Source organism: Bubalus bubalis, chromosome 10 (genome assembly GCF_019923935.1).
Source record: "Bubalus bubalis isolate 160015118507 breed Murrah chromosome 10, NDDB_SH_1, whole genome shotgun sequence".
In the NCBI taxonomy this organism is placed as follows: domain Eukaryota; kingdom Metazoa; phylum Chordata; class Mammalia; order Artiodactyla; family Bovidae; genus Bubalus; species Bubalus bubalis.
In genome coordinates this window covers 7700305-7719950 of record NC_059166.1, presented here as the reverse complement: position 1 = coordinate 7719950, position 19646 = coordinate 7700305, and the positions used below count along the sequence as shown (strand labels likewise).

The 19646-nt window shown below is 46.8% G+C and overlaps 1 protein-coding gene across 4 annotated transcripts in view; it reads right to left on the bottom strand.

The window, feature by feature from the left end:
- Positions 1–2372, bottom strand: part of SLC22A2 (solute carrier family 22 member 2) — a 32768-nt gene extending 30396 nt beyond the window's left edge. For 2 of the 4 annotated variants that reach the window (XM_006051244.4, XM_006051246.4), the window contains exon 1: positions 1541–2371. In XM_006051244.4, coding sequence (XP_006051306.2) covers positions 1541–1936 — 396 coding nt within the window. In that variant the 5' untranslated portion in view covers positions 1937–2371. Of the gene's footprint in view, positions 1–1540 lie in introns of all 4 variants that reach the window. The other 2 variants (XM_006051241.4, XR_006542252.2) reach the window with 2 other exon arrangements.
- Positions 2373–19646: the final 17274 nt, after the last annotated feature.

The following is a 19646-nucleotide window of genomic DNA, read 5'->3' as shown; positions in this document are numbered from 1 at the left end:
TAACTTTCTCTCTCTGTATGTGTGTTGCGTGCTCAGTGGCTCAGTCATGTCCAGCTCTTTGCAATCTTGTGGACTGTAGCCCACCAGGCTCTTCTGTCCGTGGGATTTCCCAGGCAAGAATACTGGAGTGGGTTGCCATTCCCTCCTCCAAGGGATCTTCCTTACCTAGGGATTGAACCCATATCCCCTGTGTCTCCTTCATTGGGAGGCAGCGTCTTTACCACTGAGCCACCTGGGAAGGCCTTCTCACTGTCTGGGGCAAAATTTTTCTCTGCCCTGGACCTCAGTTTCCTCATCTCTGTATGACTGAGTGAGATGAGCCAAGTTGTAAGGCCTCTTAAAAATTGTACGGTGTTAAATCTTCAATCCTTCACGTTTCATATAACTGTCAGACCACTTTAGATCCTTAGAAAAGGCTCTTCTACCTAAATGTCTGTTCAGACAGAGTATCTTCACATCGTCCAAGTGGTCCTTTTAAGTTAAGCCTAGCACCTGGCTTTCTTTGTAGAATAATCTTGTCCCCTTATTTTGCTTTGCCTCCAATAAAATCATGTGTCACTATTGTATATAAAATAGATAACTAACAGGAACCTACTACAGAGCACAGGGAACTCTATTCAATATTAAGCAATAGTCTATGTGGGAAAAAAATCTAAAGAGTGAAAGTATATATATGTATAAGTGATTTACTTTGCTGCACACTAACACAATATTATAAATTGGCTCTACTCCAATAAAAATTTTTTAAACAGCAAGCCTCCATTTTTTTCCTTTTTATGGAAAAGAGGCCTCACAATCAGATGTATGTCAACTGTGTGTGTGTGTTAGTGCTCAGTTGTGTCCGACTTTTTGCAACTCCATGGACTGTAGCCTGCCAGTCTCCTCTGTCCATGGAATTCTCTAAGCGAGAATACTGGACTGGGTTGCCATTTCCTTCTCCAGGGGATCTTCCTAACCCAGGGCTCAAACCCAGGTCTCCTGCACTGCAGGCAGATTCTTTACCCTCTGAGCCACCAGGAAGGGCAAGTGTAGGAATGTCAAGTGTGGTTTTTAATAAACTATAGTACCGTAGCAAAAGCTCCACCCCCAAATGGTTTGACATATATACTTTGAGCAAACTAAAGAGAAGAAAGTTAACCATTGAGAGAAAAGTACATTGTATCACAGTAAGGCACCAATCAGGTGAGTTCTATGAGCTGTCGCATGTCTGTCCATTCATATGATCGCAGATGGAGGGTACAGCTTCCAGAAATTCAGCCTGAGGCTTGGAAATTTCCCCTTTCCTGGCATTATTTCCAGGAATTCTGATATGTTTTTGTTTATTTCTTATACTGAGACTTGCATACACTAGAATAATTATTGCCATAATTTGAAGTTTCAAGTAACTCACACTCTAGACAAGCAAGAGGCGGCATGTTTCGGTTGGAAACTAGGATTTTATGAGATCCTTTGACTCCACCTCTGGGCTTCCCCGGGTTCTTCCTTAAGGAAAGCTGCGCTGTTTGTTTTCTCCATCTCTTTGAGTCCCAGGGTCACCTACCTCGGTCACGATGGAGGAGCCGGTTGTGTCGTACACCCAGCCCTGCTCGCAGGGGCCCAGGGGCAGGGGGCTGCCGTTGGTAGCCAGGCTGGCCAGCGGGTCCAGGCAGCCGAGGGTGCTCTGGTTCCAGTCCACCTCGTAGCGGAGGCACTGGCCCTCGGGCCCCAGGCCCGGCACCGTGTAGTTGAGCTCCTCCGCCAGGCTCCAGCCGCATCGCAGGCTCAGCTCCGCCACCCCCGGGCTCCGGCAGCGGTGGTCCGGGGTGAAGCCCAGGAAGACGATGCCCACGTAGATGGGGGTGAAGGCGGCCGAGATCAGGCAGAGGAGGAAGAACGTTTGTTTCTGGAAAAAGTTGAATTCCCCGATGTGCTCTAGGATGTCGTCCACCGTCGGCATGATTCCGGGCAGAGAGATCCCGAGGTTCTTTCCTGTGCTGCTCGGTCGTCGCTGAGCGAGGCTGCAGCCAGCTCAGCAAAACCCCGACCAAAAGTCAAAGGGTGAGTGTACTTTAGAAAGGGGACAAGCCTCTGCTCCAGACCTCTGCTGGTGGAACCAGCTCCCAGCCAGGCGCTTCCCTGGCCCCTGAACCCTGCTGCTCCCCGGAAGAATCACCGGGGGAGACCCTGTGTTTACTGTCGCATCCCTCCCGTGTGTGTGGGTAGCTCCCTCACCCGGCCCCACAATCCTTCCTATGTCCCCCACGGGGAGAAATCCGAGAGCTTTCACGTATCACAGCCCTGTTAATCTTTCTCTTAGTAAACCGAGCATCCAGGAAATTAATAGATTCATATCTCACCCACACAGCCGACCTTTTCGCTAAGGTGTTGTAGGGAAACGAACTGGATTTTGGCCGTGCTCCCCGGGTGTGGTGTGAGTCACAGTCTCCCGCCAGAGTTCTTGTCTGGATCTGGGGGGTTCGAGAACTCAATCGCTGGACTCCCGCTACCAACCGCAGCCTGTGACTCGGCACCTGCTGGGGTTGCCTTGTGTTGATTTTTCCAGATTTCCCCATCCTGCTCCTTCAAGAAGGACAATTTTACATTCCTGCCTTTGAACCCTGCAACTGCCTGACCCGGTTGTGAGGAAAGAATAACATGTCCTCTCCACACGTAGGTCAAGTGGAGACGCAGGCAGGTGTGGTCTTGTTCTGCTGCCTTTTTGTCTTATTTGTTATTTCTGCCTGTGATTGGTGTGGAGGGTACTCTTTAGGATGGCGCTGGCTGCATCCAAGGGCAAGGGAAGCGGGCAGACATCTTTCCCGGGTGAGGATGGAAGGATCCTCACTGAGGTGGGCGGCTGCCACTTTAGGAAGGTGGCTTCTTGATATATCTACCTATTAGAACACCAGAAATCTAATCTTGTTTACTTTCTTCTTCTTTTTCTGTTAGGGTCTGTTTTCCTGTGGCTAGAACAGCATGGGTCTAAAAGTAGTGACTCATAGAAGTCCTTCTCCCCAAAGCAGCTGCAAACATCTTATTTCTTTTAACAAAGCAAGAACCTGGGTGCCTGTGGGGTCCCTGTCTACCTCCTCTGGGTCCTGTTAGGCTCCTGGAGGGGCTCTGCTTGATGGTGACCGGCTGGGGGGGGGGCTCCTGCCATCACTGACTGCCATTTGAGTGAGTGGATTCAGACTCTAGAACCAAGAACTGGTGCAGTGTTTCTGGCACAAAGCTCATCCATGCAGTTCTACCCACTGACTATTTGATGTGCTCAGTCACTCAATCTTGTCCGACTCTTTTGCGACCCCATGGACTGTAGCCTGCCAGCCTCCTCTGTCCATGGACTTTTCCAGGCAAGAGTACTGGAGTGGGGTGCCATTTCCTCCTCCAGGGGATTTTCCTGACCCAGGGATGGAACCCATGTCTTCTGCATTGGCGGGTGGATTCTTTATCACTGAGCCACCAGGGAAGCCCATTCAAAGGAGAAAAGAGACCAGAAGAAGTGAGACTTGAATTGAGTTGCTGGCTGTACCCGAAGTGGCCAAGGCCAAGACTGGACCATGGTGAGCAAGGGTCTCAGCTTCTGAGGGAATAAATTGTCATGACCTAAAAGCATCAGCCCTGTGAGGCCACGACTCATCTTGCATCCGCCTTGAATAATAGATGATGGGAAGGATTTCCAGGGAGATGAGGCCTCAACCAGTTGCCTGAATCTGGAGACGAGTTCTAGTTCCTTGCTCAGGAGATCTCCAAAGGCAAAGGGATTTTTCAAATAAAGATGAGAAAACCATGAATAACATAAACAGCAGAAAAATAATACCAACCAGCAAAAAGATAAGGTGATATTGAGCAAGAAAAACATGGCTTGAACTTCCATTTCCAGGAAAATGCAGTAGATGGACTTTTTCTTCCTACTGAGCACAACAAAAGCCCTTGGAGAATTTGTGTAAAACAATCACCAGGAGTTGCTGTACACTGGAGAGAAGGCAGACCCAGAGGGCACCTCTGGGCCCAGAAAGTGACATAAGCCCAGACCGGTGCTGGAGAAGCAACAAGCCAGAAACACCAGTGGTCCCAAGCCAGCACCATGCGAAGCCCCAACACAGGCCTGCTCTCTCTAGAGTCCTGGGAGTAAGTTGGAGCTTTATCATGACCACAGTGGACATCTCCTTCTTTTCTTTTAAGTGTCTTATATATAATCAGTCTTCTGCTAGCCCCAAATCACATTGTCTCTTAAATAGCCCCAGAACTCTGTAAGATGAAGTACCGCTTTAAGAGTTGCTGTCTGCAGTTCTGCAGTGTGATCTTGTCCTCTGAACAAGGATGCTGAGCACCCTGGACGTGGTTGCCCGGCTGAGAACAGCTAGCAGGGACCAGTGGTCACCTCGTCTCACCAATGTTAAACTTGTGGATCTCTCAACAGGATCTTCAATGCACAGCCAGCGGACCTTGGAGGCTGCCACCTTCACTGCCCGACACTTGCTATTGATGGGCAGATCCATCTTTGCTATGCCTGTCCACATGCTCTTTACCTGCTAACCTGGTTCTCGCCTCTAGAACCATCAGAACAAGACTCCACTTCCCTGAGGGGACCCCTCCATCCTACAATCGAGGTTTGTGCATTGCTGAGAGTGACTCAGGGAGACCGGAGAGGCCTATGGTTCCTCTCAGGAGTCCAACAGGGCCAGCTGGGGCTTTGGTATAACTCCTCCACGTCCAGCCTCTTCTCTCACCCCAGGTGCCGATGGCGGAAACCAGAGGAGGACTGTCAGGTGGCAGAGAGCGTGATGGGGAGGAAGGGAGGAAAGAAGGACACTCAGTCTGCTGAGCCTGTGCTCTGCTCCAGGCAGCCTCTGAGGAGCCGAGTCTTTCCTATAATAAGGAGATCATTTCCACAGGGTGGACGTGAGTGCCCCTGATTTAACAAAGAAGACACTGAGGGTCAGAGCAGTTTACAGACTTCCTAAATGTCAGCCAGTCAATTAAGGATGAATCAGACCCAAAGCAAGGATGTCCCCACATCTCCCCTGCCTTCTGTCATTTGCTGGAAGTGACATAAAGTGAAGTGAAGTGAAAGTCACTCAGTCGTGTCTGACTCTTTGCAACCCCATGGACTATACAGCCATGGAATTCTCCAGGCCAGAATACTGAAGTGGGTAGCCTTTCCCTTCTCCAGGGGATCTTCCCATACCAGGGATCGAACCCAGGTCTCCCACATTGAAGGCGGATTCTTTACCAGCTAAGCCTCAAGGGAAGCCCAGTGACATGAGAATGGGTGAATTCAAAAGTGACCAAGATCCTAAAACTCAACTCCACTCCCAGAGAGCCAGAGGTGGTCCTGACTGCCTCTTACAAACCCCTGCACCCTGGATTTGACTGTTTGACACAGTCCACTTCAAGAGACCAGATCACGCCATGAGCCAGAGGGCACCAAGTGAGAGGCCAGAAGAATGTTCCTTGCCTCGGAGAAAAGATGTTGAAACTCGCTGTGAATTACTTACAGTACATGGGCAGATAAGGAGAAGGCAAGACCTCAGATCACTTACAGCTTGGCCATGTGACACTTTTCCACTGAAGGACAGGCACAGGAGCAAAGCCCACAGCATGGCCACCATAAAACCCATCCTCTAGGGTGACAGACGGACCCTACAGCAAAGTCACATGGGCCCTGAGCAGGAGAGACACAATGCGGGAGGGAACAGGACGATGGGGTAACTCTCCGCTTGCTGCCTGAGTCTCTTGGGCCCCCACCACTTCCTTTCTGGGGGTGCCTACATACCCAGGTGTGGGGCACGAGGCTAATACGATCCCATGCTGAAGGATCACTTAATCTGTATAATTGGATGATTCATTGTATTGAGTCGGAAGTATTTCTTGATCTTTTATCAGGTTCTTTTGAAATGTAAATAAACACTGTCCCCAGATGCTGTGTTCTGACAGCACTCAGGAAGGCCAGGGGCGCCCAGGCTGACTTCTGAGCTCTCCCCACCAGAGCACCAGTGGGCACCTAGAAGTGTGAGTCCTACCCAGGGACAAGCCAGAGTGTAGGCAGTAGACCCCTGGTAGAGAGAAAAAGGGTGATGTGGCCTCCGGCCAGTGGTGCCCCCTAGGTAAGTTGGAACCCACCCGAGACCAGGAAGATTGGCAGCAGGTCATCTTGGGATGATGAGGGCTGTGTGTTCTCCAGGCAGGTCACAGGGGTAATGATGGCACCAGACCAGGCAGGACCGGAAGGGGAGTCCACACTTCCAGACCGTGCCCATCCTTGCCCTCGAGCACCCGTATCTCTGGGCTGGTTCCTAACTTGCAGGCTGGTGACTATGCCTGAGCCAGAGAGCTCATGAGCAGGATCACTCGGGACCCCCCAGTGCCGTGGCCTTGGCCATCAGCCTCACCCACAAGATGTGCTCACCCCTCCCTTCCGCCTTCCCCCTCCCCACCATCCCCTCTCCGTCCTGAACGCGCCTTGTCCTTCTTCATTGCCTGGCTGCCCACCTGCAGACATGGGCCAAAGCGGTAGGAGACCAACCCTGACCCAGGGGGCTTCCCTGGTGGCTCAGCCGATACAGAATCCACCTGCAATTCAGGAGCCCCGGGTTCGATCCCTGGGTCTGGAAGATCCCCTGGAGAAGGGAACAGCCACCCATTCCCGTATTCTTGCCTGGAGAATCCCATGGACAGAGGGCCCTGGTAGGCTACAGTCCATGAAGTCGCAAAGAGTCGGACATGACTGAGCAACTAACACTTTCCCTTTCAGGCCCTCTGGAAAGAAGGACCTGAGCAGACATCGGAACAGCACCGTCTGATATGTCAGTTCCTCAGAAATGTTTGTCCTGCCCGGTTCCCTTCATGTACAGGTAAGCCCACCATGCGTTTAGGCCTTAACAACTGCTGGAAAGATCTTTCTCATCCAGCATCAGGAGTCATCTTCCAGAACCTTCCACATGCTTTGACATTGTTCTTTCCTTTGGGGTCAGATAGGTTAGGTTAAAACTTTCTTATGCAGAACTTCCCGTATTGGAAGAAGGCTTTCTTTGACCTCAGATTATTCTCTTTTCCAGAGTAAACATCCCCAATCCCTGGTAGCAGGAGATCTATTCTCCTCACTACCGGGAATGGCCCTAATGTGAGCTCTGATTTCTCTCTCCCTTTAACTTGCGGAGTCCAGGGCCTGGCACACCACTCTGAGTGGGGTCCCTCGGGTGCTGGAGAGCTGGGTGCTGCCTGCTCAAGCAGGGGCGGGCTGACCCCACCAGGTGGACAACTCCTCCGTCAACCCTCCTACCAAGGGAGGGCTGACGGGTCCTCTCCTTGGGCTTCCTGTGTTGAGGAAATCTCTGACTTTGTTTATCTTTATTGGGTCTGTTTCCCCCACAAAATAATGCTCTGTGCTTATTCCCTTCAACTCCAGGAAGGTGGGCTCAGACTGGCCATCAGATCAGGATGCCTTCTTAGGAAGGGCAGGAACGAGGAGATGACTGAGGTTTCGGGGGTCCCTCCTGCCTACGGCGCCTTCTCTTCCTCTTAGTTCAGCTTCCACACCTAGGATCGGGTTGGGGGTGCAGCTCTGGGGGCTACACAAAGCCTGGACCTTGAGTGTTAAACTGCAAGACTCCTGCCTGACAGCAAACCGCAAGGCAGCTGGCTGACTTCTCGGGCTTCCTTTAAAGAGCTGCAGGGAAACGTGATTTTCAAAACACCCGGACAGTTAATCTCACAGTCTTTCTCATGGACACCACTTGTTTTCAAAGCTGTATTATTTGTTATGTAAATAGTGCAGAGAATTCGGTTTTGGCCTTTGGCTTCTGTGTCAGGCTGAACCTGAGGCTCAGACAGGCCTGATAAGAGAGTGATCAGGCAGCTCAGCCTTCACGCAGTGTTGTTTGCCAAAACACACACCTTCCTAATGTCCAGATATGATCGAACTTTTGTGGGCACTTAACTAAACCCCCGGAGTGAGTCAGCTAAGAATGGACTGCTCTCTTCAAAGACAGCGTGAGTCTGGTCTGGCCAGAAGGGATACCCTTTAATGTTAACCTGGGTGCCCCTGGAGAATGAGAAGAGAGGAATCTTTAAGATTTTCATTTCCATTATTCTTGGCTTTTGCTTTTTTTTTTCTTAAGGGTTGGATTAGTGATCAATTTCCTCCTCACCCCACCAAGTTATTATTTCTTCCGACTGTTTATCCAGAGCACTGAGGACAAGGCTGCCTGTTAATCCTCTTCATCTGATTCTTAGGCAGGGATTTCTACACAGATGTGTGTGCCAGGCTCAGAGGGAATAAATCATGCGAATATCAATTAATCCCAAGCCAATTAAAAAAAAAAAGGTGTCAGGAACAGAGCTTGTAGTTCACAGCAAAGCTACACTTTGCCGCTGAAAATGTCATGCCCAAGGTTCAAAGAGTTCTGGTTAAAGAGAAAGGGCCAGGACACCTTAACTTTTCTGGGACTTCAGCTCAGGGCCGGGGTGCAGCATTTAAAATGGAGGGGCGTCTCCTTGGGAGAAAGACCACTGATTCCAGATCTGGGGGAGTAAATTCAGATGAGGCACTGGAATATCCTGCCAGATCAGAAAATACAGAGTGCTGGTCATGCTGAAAGGGCAAAGAGGCCCCCAAAGTGCTCCCATATTGGCCTAAAACAGGACAATTTGGGCACCAAAAAGAATAACCGAAACAAAAAGAAAAATAACTGAAATGGGTTAAAATGCATGTATCTTAAAAAATCAATTACTTTATAATGATTTTTTGAATCTGGGCATTAATCTTCAACAGACACTAAATTTATTAGGTGCAATGGTGATAAGGAGTTTTACATTGGTTCGGGGGGCGGGGAGAGGGGAGCTCAGGCTGACACCACCTAGACGTCTCCATCTATAGGGAGCAGACTAAACCTTTAGGGAGCCTTTAACGTCATAGTTTAAGGACTCAGTGATTTGCTAGTGGTAAATCCAAAGTCCTCTGTGCCATGCACAGAGAAAGACCCTCGTAATGCTTAGTGTGCTATTAATACAGCTGTATCATCATAGCGTGTTTTTGTTCAGTCGCTAAGTCTTGTCCGACTCTGTGTGACCCCGTGGACTGTAGGACCCCAGGCTCCTCTGTCCTTCACCATCTCCCAGAGTTTGCTCAAGTTCACGTCCATTGAGTCGGTGATGCTGTCTAACCACTTCATCCTCTTCTGCCCCCCTCTCCTTTTGCCTTCAATCTTTCCCTGCATCAGGGTCTTTTCCAACGAGTCACAGCAAAAATACATGTAAACTCTCCTGTCTTTCTCTCAGACTTCCACTTTAATACAGGTAGAGCCGAGCTGGGCTGTGTGAGGTGTGTGGTTCCTGGGTCAGCTACTAGCTTTTCATCTCTTTGTATTACCACTCATTTAATAAAGAGAAAAAATGTCTAGCATATGACCAATAGAATTAATTCCTCTAAAAATTTTTCACCTTGCTAGAAAGACAACTTCATTTGGAAGTTGAAGGAAAGGTCTGTCAACTTCTGGTTGAAACGAGAGATGATGGCAAGTGATCAAGACGCCTTGTTTATAGCTGAGATTTCCTTAAGATGGAGTCTCAGAATTTAGGTTTCTCTGATTCAGGAATAAAAATAACAAGCAGGTCATGGTTTTCATAGGACTAGAAGTAAGTTGGTGGACCTACAAGCCAAATTTATGTACCCAGGGCAAGCAAGAAAAGAACGCAGTGTGAAAAAAATTGTCTATAACCAAGAATTAAATTTAAAAATTCACATATTTTCTTCATATTAATTTTAGAGGGTGAAATAATTCAGTTTTAGAAGGAAAAATTTCATTTTTGTAAAAGCTAAAATAAGCAAGTGTGGAAATGAACAAAAATGATGCAATTGAGGACAAGTGTATGTGCGTGCTCAGTCGCTCAGTCCTGTCCAAATCTTTGCAGCCCCCTGGACTGTAGCCTGCCAGGCTTCGCAGTCTATGGGATTTCCCGGGCAAGAATGCTGGAGTGGGTTGCCATTTCCTCCTTCAGGGAATCTTGCCAACCCAGGGATCAAACCCACATCTCCTGCATCATCAGGCAGATTCTTTACCAGTGCACCCCCTGGGAAGCCCAGGTGAGGAGAAGCAAAGGCTCTCTATTCAGAGCTTGCTGTAGCAACGGAGTCAGCCACTACCACTTGCATTCCGGCAGAGACTCCAGGGTAGGCAGAGGAGTGCTGGGGGGCTTTTTAGTGGAGAAAGGCATGGCTCCAGGTGTGTCCTGACGGAGGCTGGGGGCGTGGGGAAGCTGGAGGCGGCTGACCGGAAGCAGAGCATCCCCGTGACTGGTTTTGGGTGCATATTTTGTTTTCTATAGAAGTGAAAGTCGCTCAGTTGTTTCCAACTCTGTACAACCCCATGGACTATAGTCCATGGAATTCTCCAGGCCAGAATACTGGAGTGGGTAGCTTTTCCCTTCTCCAAGGGATCGAACCCAGGTCTCCCTTATTGCAGGCAGATTCTTTATCAGCTGAGCCACAAGGGAAGTCCCTTGTTTTCTATGGTGGATCCTAAATTGGAAGCCAGGGCAAAAATTAGAGATGCTGTCACTTATTAATCAAGTCCTGGCCATTTTGGTTCAATTGTTGTTTAGTCTCTCATTCGTGTCCAACTCTTTGCGACCCCATGGACTGCAGCATGACAGACTTCCCTGTCCTTCACCATCTGCCAGAGTTTGCTCAAACTCATGTCCATTGAGTTGATGATGCCATCCAACCATCTCATCCTCTGTCACTCCCTTCTTCTGCCTTCAATCTTTACCAGCATCAGGGTCTTTTCAAGTGAGTCAACTCTTCACATCAGATGGCCAAAGTATTGGAGCTCCAGCTTCAGCATCAGTCCTTCTAATGAATATTCAGGGTTGATTTCCTTTAGAATTGACTTGTTTGATCTCCTTGCTGTCCAAGGAACTCTCAAGAGTCTTCCTCAGCTTCACAATTCGAAAATGTGAATTCTTTGGCCCTCAGGCTTCTTTATGGTCCAACTCTCACATCCATACATGACTACTGGAAAAACCATAGCTTTGAATATATGGACCTTTATTGGCAAAGCGATTGCTGAAGGCTATTGTTTGCCTTTCTGGACTGATGGCTGGAGAAGTTCTATCTTTATACCCAAACTGGTCATTACTGTTTGTAAGTTCCATCTCTCATAAGCTAGTGATCTGTCAGAAAAAGCTTTAACTACTCTCTGAAAAGAAACCAAACCAGATATGATTGGAGACATAGCAATGTGATGGGATGATAAGACATGGTATCATGTTTGGGGGTGTGGTCTCAAGAGCAGAAAGAATTTGCCTGTGGGAAACTCTCTTCTGGAATCTCCCAGACTGGGTCTCTGAGATAGCAGTAACAGTGACATCAGCAATCAGGCTTACCTGGCGGATCAGAGAGGAACAGTTCTGTCAATGTGAGGGGAGATGTCTGGTAGGAATTCTTCTAGAAAATTCTCTATTTTCCCATCAAATATATTTCTAGTCCATTCTCTTGACTCTCTCTCAAGTGGAATTCTCATAAAGAAGTTGGGGTTTTTCATTCCTTCCTCCATTTCTTTCAACTTCTGCCTATTTTCTGTCTCTCTCTTTCTCTGTGTTGAGGCTTATGTTATATTCCCATATGCATTGGTCCTCTGCTGACTTCCCTGATGGCTCAGACGGTAAAAGCGTCTGCCCACAATACGGGAGACTGTTAGGTCCCCGGGTCGGGAAGATGCCCTGGAGAAGGAAATGGCAACCCACTCCAGTACTCTTGCCTGGAAAATCCCATGGACAGAGAAGCCTGGTAGGCTACAGACCATGGGATCGCAAAGAGTCAGACACAACTGAGTGACTTCACTTTCACTTTTCACTTACCCTGCAGTTTAATTTGTCTATGTGCTGTGCTGTGCTGAGTCACTCAGTCATGTCTGACTCTTTGTGAGCCCATGGACTATAGCCTGCCAGGCTTTTCTGTCCATAGGGATTCTCCAGGCAAGAATACTGGAGTGGGTTGCTATGCCCTCCTCCAGGGGATCTTCCCAACCCAGAGATCGAACTCAGATTGCCCACATTGGAGGTGGATTCTTTATCATCTGAGTCACCAGGAAAGCCCAGATAATATGTTAAATATCTCCAAATGAGACAATCCAACAACACAGAAAAAAAGTTGAGGAAATGAAAATGGCCATCTCAATGATGGGATCAAGTGAAGATTCTCCTAAAATCAAACTGTTCTGAAGCATCTAGTATGTGCACAGTAGTAAGAAATATAAGCAATTCAAGGATTAATTCAAGGATCATACAGTAACTGAGAAATCTGGAGATGTGTTTAGCCTCAGAGACCAAGTGGCCTAGTAACAAGAGTGTTAAAATGTGGATGACTTCAGGAATAGACTCTAGGTCTCAGACTAGATAGCTGGTTTATTCCCCCTTCTTGCAAGATTCTTCTTGCTTCTGCCACACAAGTTACACAAATGTGAGGAGGAATCCTTTCCTCTATTAATCTTATTCTTTCTCTTGTATTCTGTATTTATAATAGATACCATCATTCTTTTAATCAAGTTAGAAACTCTGAGGTCATGGGAGATGACTCCTTCCTACTTCAGTCATTCAAACAAGCAATTTTTTTTTATAGATTCTAATATACACATTTTTCCTCTATTTTAACCTCTGGTATCAGGGTGTATCTTATAATCAATGGCATCTAGCAAGTGACAGCGATTTGTCTATAGTATTTTACTTTAATGGCTAAATTTCTATTTGGTGCTTTTTCAATCTCCTTGTTTGTTTATTTTTTCCTCAGAGTAATTTTGTATTCTTACACCACACATTCAAATACTTCCTTGCCATACTTCAAACTTTTAAAACCTACTCATTTAAAAATATCTCTTAAATGGATATATGTATATATGCGTATATATGTATAACTAATTCACTTTGCTATAAACCTGAAATTAACACAACATTGTAAAGCAACTATACTTCAATTAAAAAAAAAAGGTTAAAAGTAAATAAACAAAAATATCTTTTGGATTTCTTTTTTGTGTATGTGTTTCTGGAAGTCAGTTTTCCAACCCTTATCTTGATTTGAAGAACTCAGTGTCAGCTGCTCATCACCTACAGGGCTTGAATCCATGACTTCTGTGCTTTTTTAGTGTTAGACTGCAGTGCCAAGGCCCTCTCTTTGCACTCATGTCGAAACTCAAGAACCTCCTCTCTGATTTCGAGTTTCTTCTATGACTCTAGCCTCTAGGGAGATCCTTTTCTTGCTTTGGAGCTTGGCTCTCCATCCAACAACGGTTCTCTCCAGCATTTTCCCATGTGAAGAGCGTGGCAGACGAGATCTGTAAGTCTGCCATACTGACCAGCATCAACTAATATTTATGATGTGCCTACTGTATACCTTTGCATACTGTTGAAAAGTAAAATAATGCTCAAAATTCTCCAAGCCAGGCTTCAGCAATACGAGAACTGTGAACTTCCAGATGTTCAAGCTGAATTTAGAAAAGGCAGAGGAACCAGAGATCAAATTGCCAACATCTGCTGGATCATTGAAAAAGCAAGAGAGTTCCAGAAAAACATCTATTTCTGCTTTATTGACTATGCCAAAGCCTTTGTGTGGATCACAATAAACTGTGGAAAATTCCTCAAGAGATGGGAATACCAGACCACCTGACCTGCCTCTTGAGAAACCTATATGCAGGTCAGGAAGCAACAGTTAGAACTGGACATGGAACAACAGACTGGTTCCAAATAGGAAAAGGAGTACGTCAAGGCTGTATATTGTCACCCTGCTTATTTAACTGATATGCAGAGTACATCATGAGAAATGCTGGGCTGGAAGAAGCACAAGCTGGAATCAAGATTGCCAGGAGAAATATCAATAACCTCAGATATGCAGATGACACCACCCTTATGGCAGAAAGTGAAGAGGAACTAAAAAGCCTCTTGATGAAAGTGAAAGTGGAGAGTGAAAAAATTGGCTTAAAGCTCAACATTCAGAAAACGAAGATCATGGCATCCGGTCCCATCATTGCATGGGAAATAGATGGGGAAACAGTGGAAACAGTGTCAGACTTTATTTTCCGGGGCTCCAAAATCACTGCAGATGGTGATTGCAGCCATGAAATTAAAAGATGCTTACTCCTTGGAAGGCAAATTATGACCAACCTAGATAACATATTCAAAGGCAGAGACATTACTTTGCCAACAAAGGTCTGTCTAGTCAAGGCTATGGTTTTTCTAGTGGTCATGTATGCAGTGAGAGTTGGACTGTGAAGAAGGCTGAGCGCTGAAGAATTGATGGTTTTGAACTGTGGTGTTGGAGAAGACTCTTGAGAGTCCCTTGGACTGCAAGGAGATCCAACCAGTCCATTCTGAAGGAGATCAGCCCTGGGATTTCTTTGGAAGGAATGATGCTGAAGCTGAAACTCCAGGACTCTGGCCACCTCATGCGAAGAGTTGACTCATTGGAAAGACTCTGATGCTGGGAGGGATTGGGGGCAGGAGGAGAAGGGGACGACAGAGGATGAGATGGCTGGATGGCATCACCAACTCAATGGATATGTTTGAGTGAACTCCGGGAGTTGGTGATGGACAGGGACGCCTGGCATGCTGTGATTCATGGGGTCGCAAAGAGTCGGACACGACTGAGAGACTGGACTGAACTGTATACCTACATGACTAGGTGCTGAGGATGAGATAAGAACAAGACTCAGACCTTTACTTCAGGGAACTTGGAGTCCAGAAGGCCAGACAGACAAATGAAACATTTATATTAAAATACAAGAAGTTCAACACTGCATAGGATTCTATACAAGCACCAAGTGGGGGCATCTGACTCTGGCTTTAAGGGGAGGGTGAGAGTCACCAAAGAAAATGCATGTTCTTCTAAAGAAAGACTCTATTGGAAAAGATGGATGTGGTAGAGCACTTTCTAGGGAAAAGGCTTTTGGCTTTGTTTTATTTTAAAAAGCTGCTCATGGACCCAGCAATCACAATCACACATGGAAGCCCGCGCCTCACTAGTTCCCACAGTCTACGACTTTCACAAGCTTCATTTTTCTTTCAACACCAAAGACATTGTTTGATGAATCATTTATTCAGCAAACATCATCCAAACAGCTACTAAGGCAGTTTCTCAAAAGATTAATTTTACTACTGGGATGTAGATTATACCCCAGAAGACTTGGAATCACTGGCAACTGCCATCATATATATGTGTTAGGAGGCTGTTTCCAATTATTTAGGCGGCTTTATTCTATTTTTTTTTAATTAAAAAACTCTATTAATCCACATATTGTTTGTAATATATGAAAATTATTGCTTATATTGAAGATAAATAATCTGGGGCAATTTGAAAATAAGGGATCTGAAATGGGAAAAAAAAAAAGTGAACTGTCTATAGACCCATACGATGCTTGAGCTGTGTATTGTTTAGTCACTAAGTCGTGTCTGAGGACTCTTTGCAACCCCATGGACTGTAGCCCACCAGGCTCCTCTGTCCACAGGATTCTCCAGGCAAGAATACTGGAGTGGGTTGCCATGCCCTCCTCTAGGGGTCTTCTTGACCCAGGGATCTAATCCAAGTCTCCTGCAATTGCAGATGGCGAATGGTGGATTCTATACCACTGAGTCACCAGGGAAGCCCTGACCTATATATTACCTTGTTGGAAATCTAGTCTGATCTAGCTGAAACCAGGTTTCTCACTTAGCAGCATCCCTGGTCTCTACTCACTAGATGCCACTAACACAACCCCCACTCCAAGTCATGACCAAATGACCCAGATGTTGCTAAATGTCCTGGATGAGAACTCATGGTCCACATCCTTTCTCTCAGAGATGAGAAGTGGAGGCCCAGAGAATGAACCATGTCACCCAACACAGGTAATTAGAGGCTGTTCCTGCAAGAGCATCCCTGGTCTCCTGCCACCTCTTCTCAGGCACTTTTCCCAGAAACTGCAATACAGCCTCCAGGCTAGTATTAAACTGCTCAGTCTGATTTGCAACAGAGGCCCGGGCTCAGACCCTCAACATAATGTAGCTTCTATTGACAAACTCGGGCTTGGCAAGCTTGTACTCTTCGAGTTGTCTCCAACATAATACTTCAGAACCAGGACTTTTGTGAAATTTCAAAGTTCCTTCCAAGCTCACATTTTCTTTTTTTTTTTGAGAAAGTATCGGTTTCTCTCTCCATCTCCTTCGGTTGTGAAAAAAATAAATGCCTTGAGCCAGGCCCAGAGGATTGTGCCCTTGGTTCTTTTCCACGGTACCGGTCATTGGGTGACGGAACACTTGCCAAATGGTGAATAAATCCGTCCACAGCTTTTGTTCATCTGATAACTGGGGGTGATATATGCAAAGTTAAAGCTCACTCCATGAAAACATCTGGTTTTATCTGGGATCTTTCCTTCTGGTCAGTATATTCTAACACCTGGAGAAAAAAACCCGATAACTCACACTTTGAAACCCTGCGGTCCTGTTCTTGGCCTTTTATTCACTATGTAAGAAACGCTGGAGGGTGAGAGAAACCAGGCTGCAGAGTGCCCTTCCCTGGGGGCTGTACCACCGTGACCCGGCCCTTCCTGGTTAGTGAGATGCTCCCTTGCTCACAGGTTGCTCGGGGTCACTGGACATCTAGTGACACAAGCCTGACTTAGATTCTGACCCTGCAGAGCTGTTGTCTTTGAAGTCTAGCAGCCTGCGGTTGGAAAAGACCACCCGAGCCAGCGAACAGCCAGTGACATGCAAGCCCATCTCCAATTCATGTCAGTGTGCCGGTGACGAAATTCACTGCTGGCCATCTGAGGGGGCAAATCCTTGCCGACAGCCGGTGCCAGCGGCCACAGCAGGTGCTGCTTTGTGCTCGCTGTTGAAATGCCCGCAGCTCTGAGAGATGGCTCAGGAATGCTGCTGACGCCACCCAAGCGCTCGGCACCCCTACCTACTTACGCTACCACCCTGCCAGTCAGGGCCGGCAGCTATGTTTCCGTACTGGGACCAGATGACGTCATGGTACCAGATGACGAATTTTAACCTGGCTTTGTGCAGAACCTAGAAATATCCAGTCAAATTGGAAACTGGGGGTAGGAAAAAAAATCAGGTCAGTTCTTCAGGGTCAGGATGTCTAGAGGCCCGGCAGACCGCTGATCTCTTTCCCCTGAATTACCATTAATACATCTTCTGCATTGTGAACTCACCCATGCTGTGATTAAGTCCAGATGGGCAAGGACTCTTTCCTGGTCCCTATTCAAACAGCACAGCATCGGATATGGCAGTGCAACAGAGCACTGACCCAGGCGGGTCTGAAGATCTGGAGTCCATTTATCCTCTGACAGTTTCATAAGTTGGGGTAAGTAGCTCATGGGCTTCCTTGATGGTTCAGTGGTGAAGAATCCGCCTGCCAATGCAGGAGACCCGGGTTCCATCCCAGGATCAGGAAGATCCCATGGAGAAGGAAATGGCAACCCACTCCAGTATTCCTGCCTGGGAAATCCCATGGACAGAGGAGCCTGGCGGGCTACAGTCCCTGGGGTCGCAAAGAGTTGGACAGGACTTAGTGACTAAATAACAATAGCAACGAGTAGCTTGGGGGCTGGGGGAGGGGCAGGTGGACAGCAAAGCTCATCATCTCTTACTCATTCTTTACTGGCACAGTTTGCTCCCGTACCTCTTTTCCTTCCACACCTTACAGAGAGCCCCCTCCAGCTCTGCCTACATGGCGATCAGTAGCTCTGTAGCCCTTGACCAAGCTCTCTGCTGCTTAGACAGCTTCTCCCTCGAAGACTGCTTGCTCACCCCAATGCTGCCTCTCTTAGCTACTCTTGTCAGGACCAGAGATGGTCCAACCTATTTTTCCCTATAGCTCTGCTTATCAGTTTTACATGGGCACCAGAAGCCATGAATGAATTAACATGAAATTATACAAACACAGATCTTATCCAAGTATATTCCCTGGAAAGCAATGTTTTTGCCCAAACTGGATCCATTTTAGCTGCAGCTAAGGCCAGACTCTCCCTGTTATTAATCAGAAAAAAGATGCTTGTTTTCAAATTTTTTCTCTAGCAATTTTTTTCCTTAGATTTCTTTGTTGTTGCTTAGTCACTAAGTTGTGTCTGACTTTCTGTGACCCCATGGACTGCCCCATGCCAGGGTTCCCAGTCCTTCACTATCTCCCTGAGTTTGCTCTATCTCATGTCCATTGAGTTGGTGATGCCATCCAACCATCTCATCTTCTGTCCTTCCTTTCTCCTCTTGCCCTCCATCTTTCCCAGCATCAGGGTCTTTTCCAATGAGTTGCATCAGGTGGCCAAAGTATTGGAGCTTCAGCATCTGTCTTTCCAATGAATATTCAGGGTTGATTTCCCTCAGGATTGACTGGTTTAATCTCTTTGCTGTCCAAGGGACTCTCAAGAGTCTTCTCCACAGTTCGAAAGCATCAGTTCTTCAGTGCTCAGCCTTCTTTATGGTACAACTCTCACATCCGTATATGACTACTGGAAAACCTATAGCTTTGACGATACAGATCTTTGTTGGCTAAGTGACGTCTCTGGTTTTTAATATGCTGTCTAGGTTTGTCATGGCTTTTCTTCCAAGGAGCAAGCATCTTTTAATTTCATGGGGGCATTTAACATCTGATTTTGGAGCCCAAGAAAATGAAATCTGTCACCGTTTCCACTGTTTCCCCATCTATTTGACATGAAGTGATGGGACTGGATGCCATGATCTTAGTTTTTCAATGTTGAGTTTTAAGCCAGCTTTTTCACTCTCCTCTTTCACCCTCATCAAGAGGCTCTTTAGCTCCTCTTCACTTTCTGCCATTAATGTGGTATCATCTGCATATCTGAGATTGTTGATATTTCTCCAGACAATCTTGATTCTAGTTTGTGCTTCACCCAGCCTGGCATTTCCAATGATGTACTCTACACATGAATTAAATAAGCAGGGTGACAAAGTACTGCCTTGACGTCCTCCTTTCCTAATTTTGAACCAGTCCATTGTTCCATGTCCAGTTCTAACTGTTGCTTCTTGACCTGGATACAGTTTTCTCAGGAGACAGGTAAGGTGGTCTGGTATTCCCATCTCTTTAAGAATTTTCAAGTTTGTTGTGATCCATACACTCGTGTAGTGAATGAAGCAGAATTAGATTTTTTTTTTTAATTCTCTTGCTTTTTCTATGATCCAGTGAATGTTGGCAATTTGATCTCTAGTTCCTCTGCTTTTTCAAAATCCAGCTTGTACATCTGGAAGTTGTAGGTTCACGTATTGTTGAAGCCTAGTGACTTTGCTTTCATGCATTGGAGAAGGAAATGGCAACCCACTCCAGGGTTCTTGCCTGGAGAATCCCAGGGACGGGGGAGCCTGGTGGGCTGCCGTCTATGGGGTCGCATAGAGTCAGACACGACTGAAGCGACTTAGCAGCAGCAGCAGCAGTGACTTTGAGCATTACTTTGCTAGCATGTGAAATGAGCGCAATTATGCAGTAGTTTGAACATTCTTTGGAATTGGGATGAAAATTGACCTTTTCTAGTCCTGTGGCCACTGCTGAGTTTTCCAAATTTGCTGGCATGTTGAGTGCAGCACTTTCACAGCATCATCTTTTAGGATTAGAAATAGCTCAGCTGAAATTCAATCACCTCCACTAGCTTTGTTTGTAGTGATGCTTCCTAAGGCCCACTTAA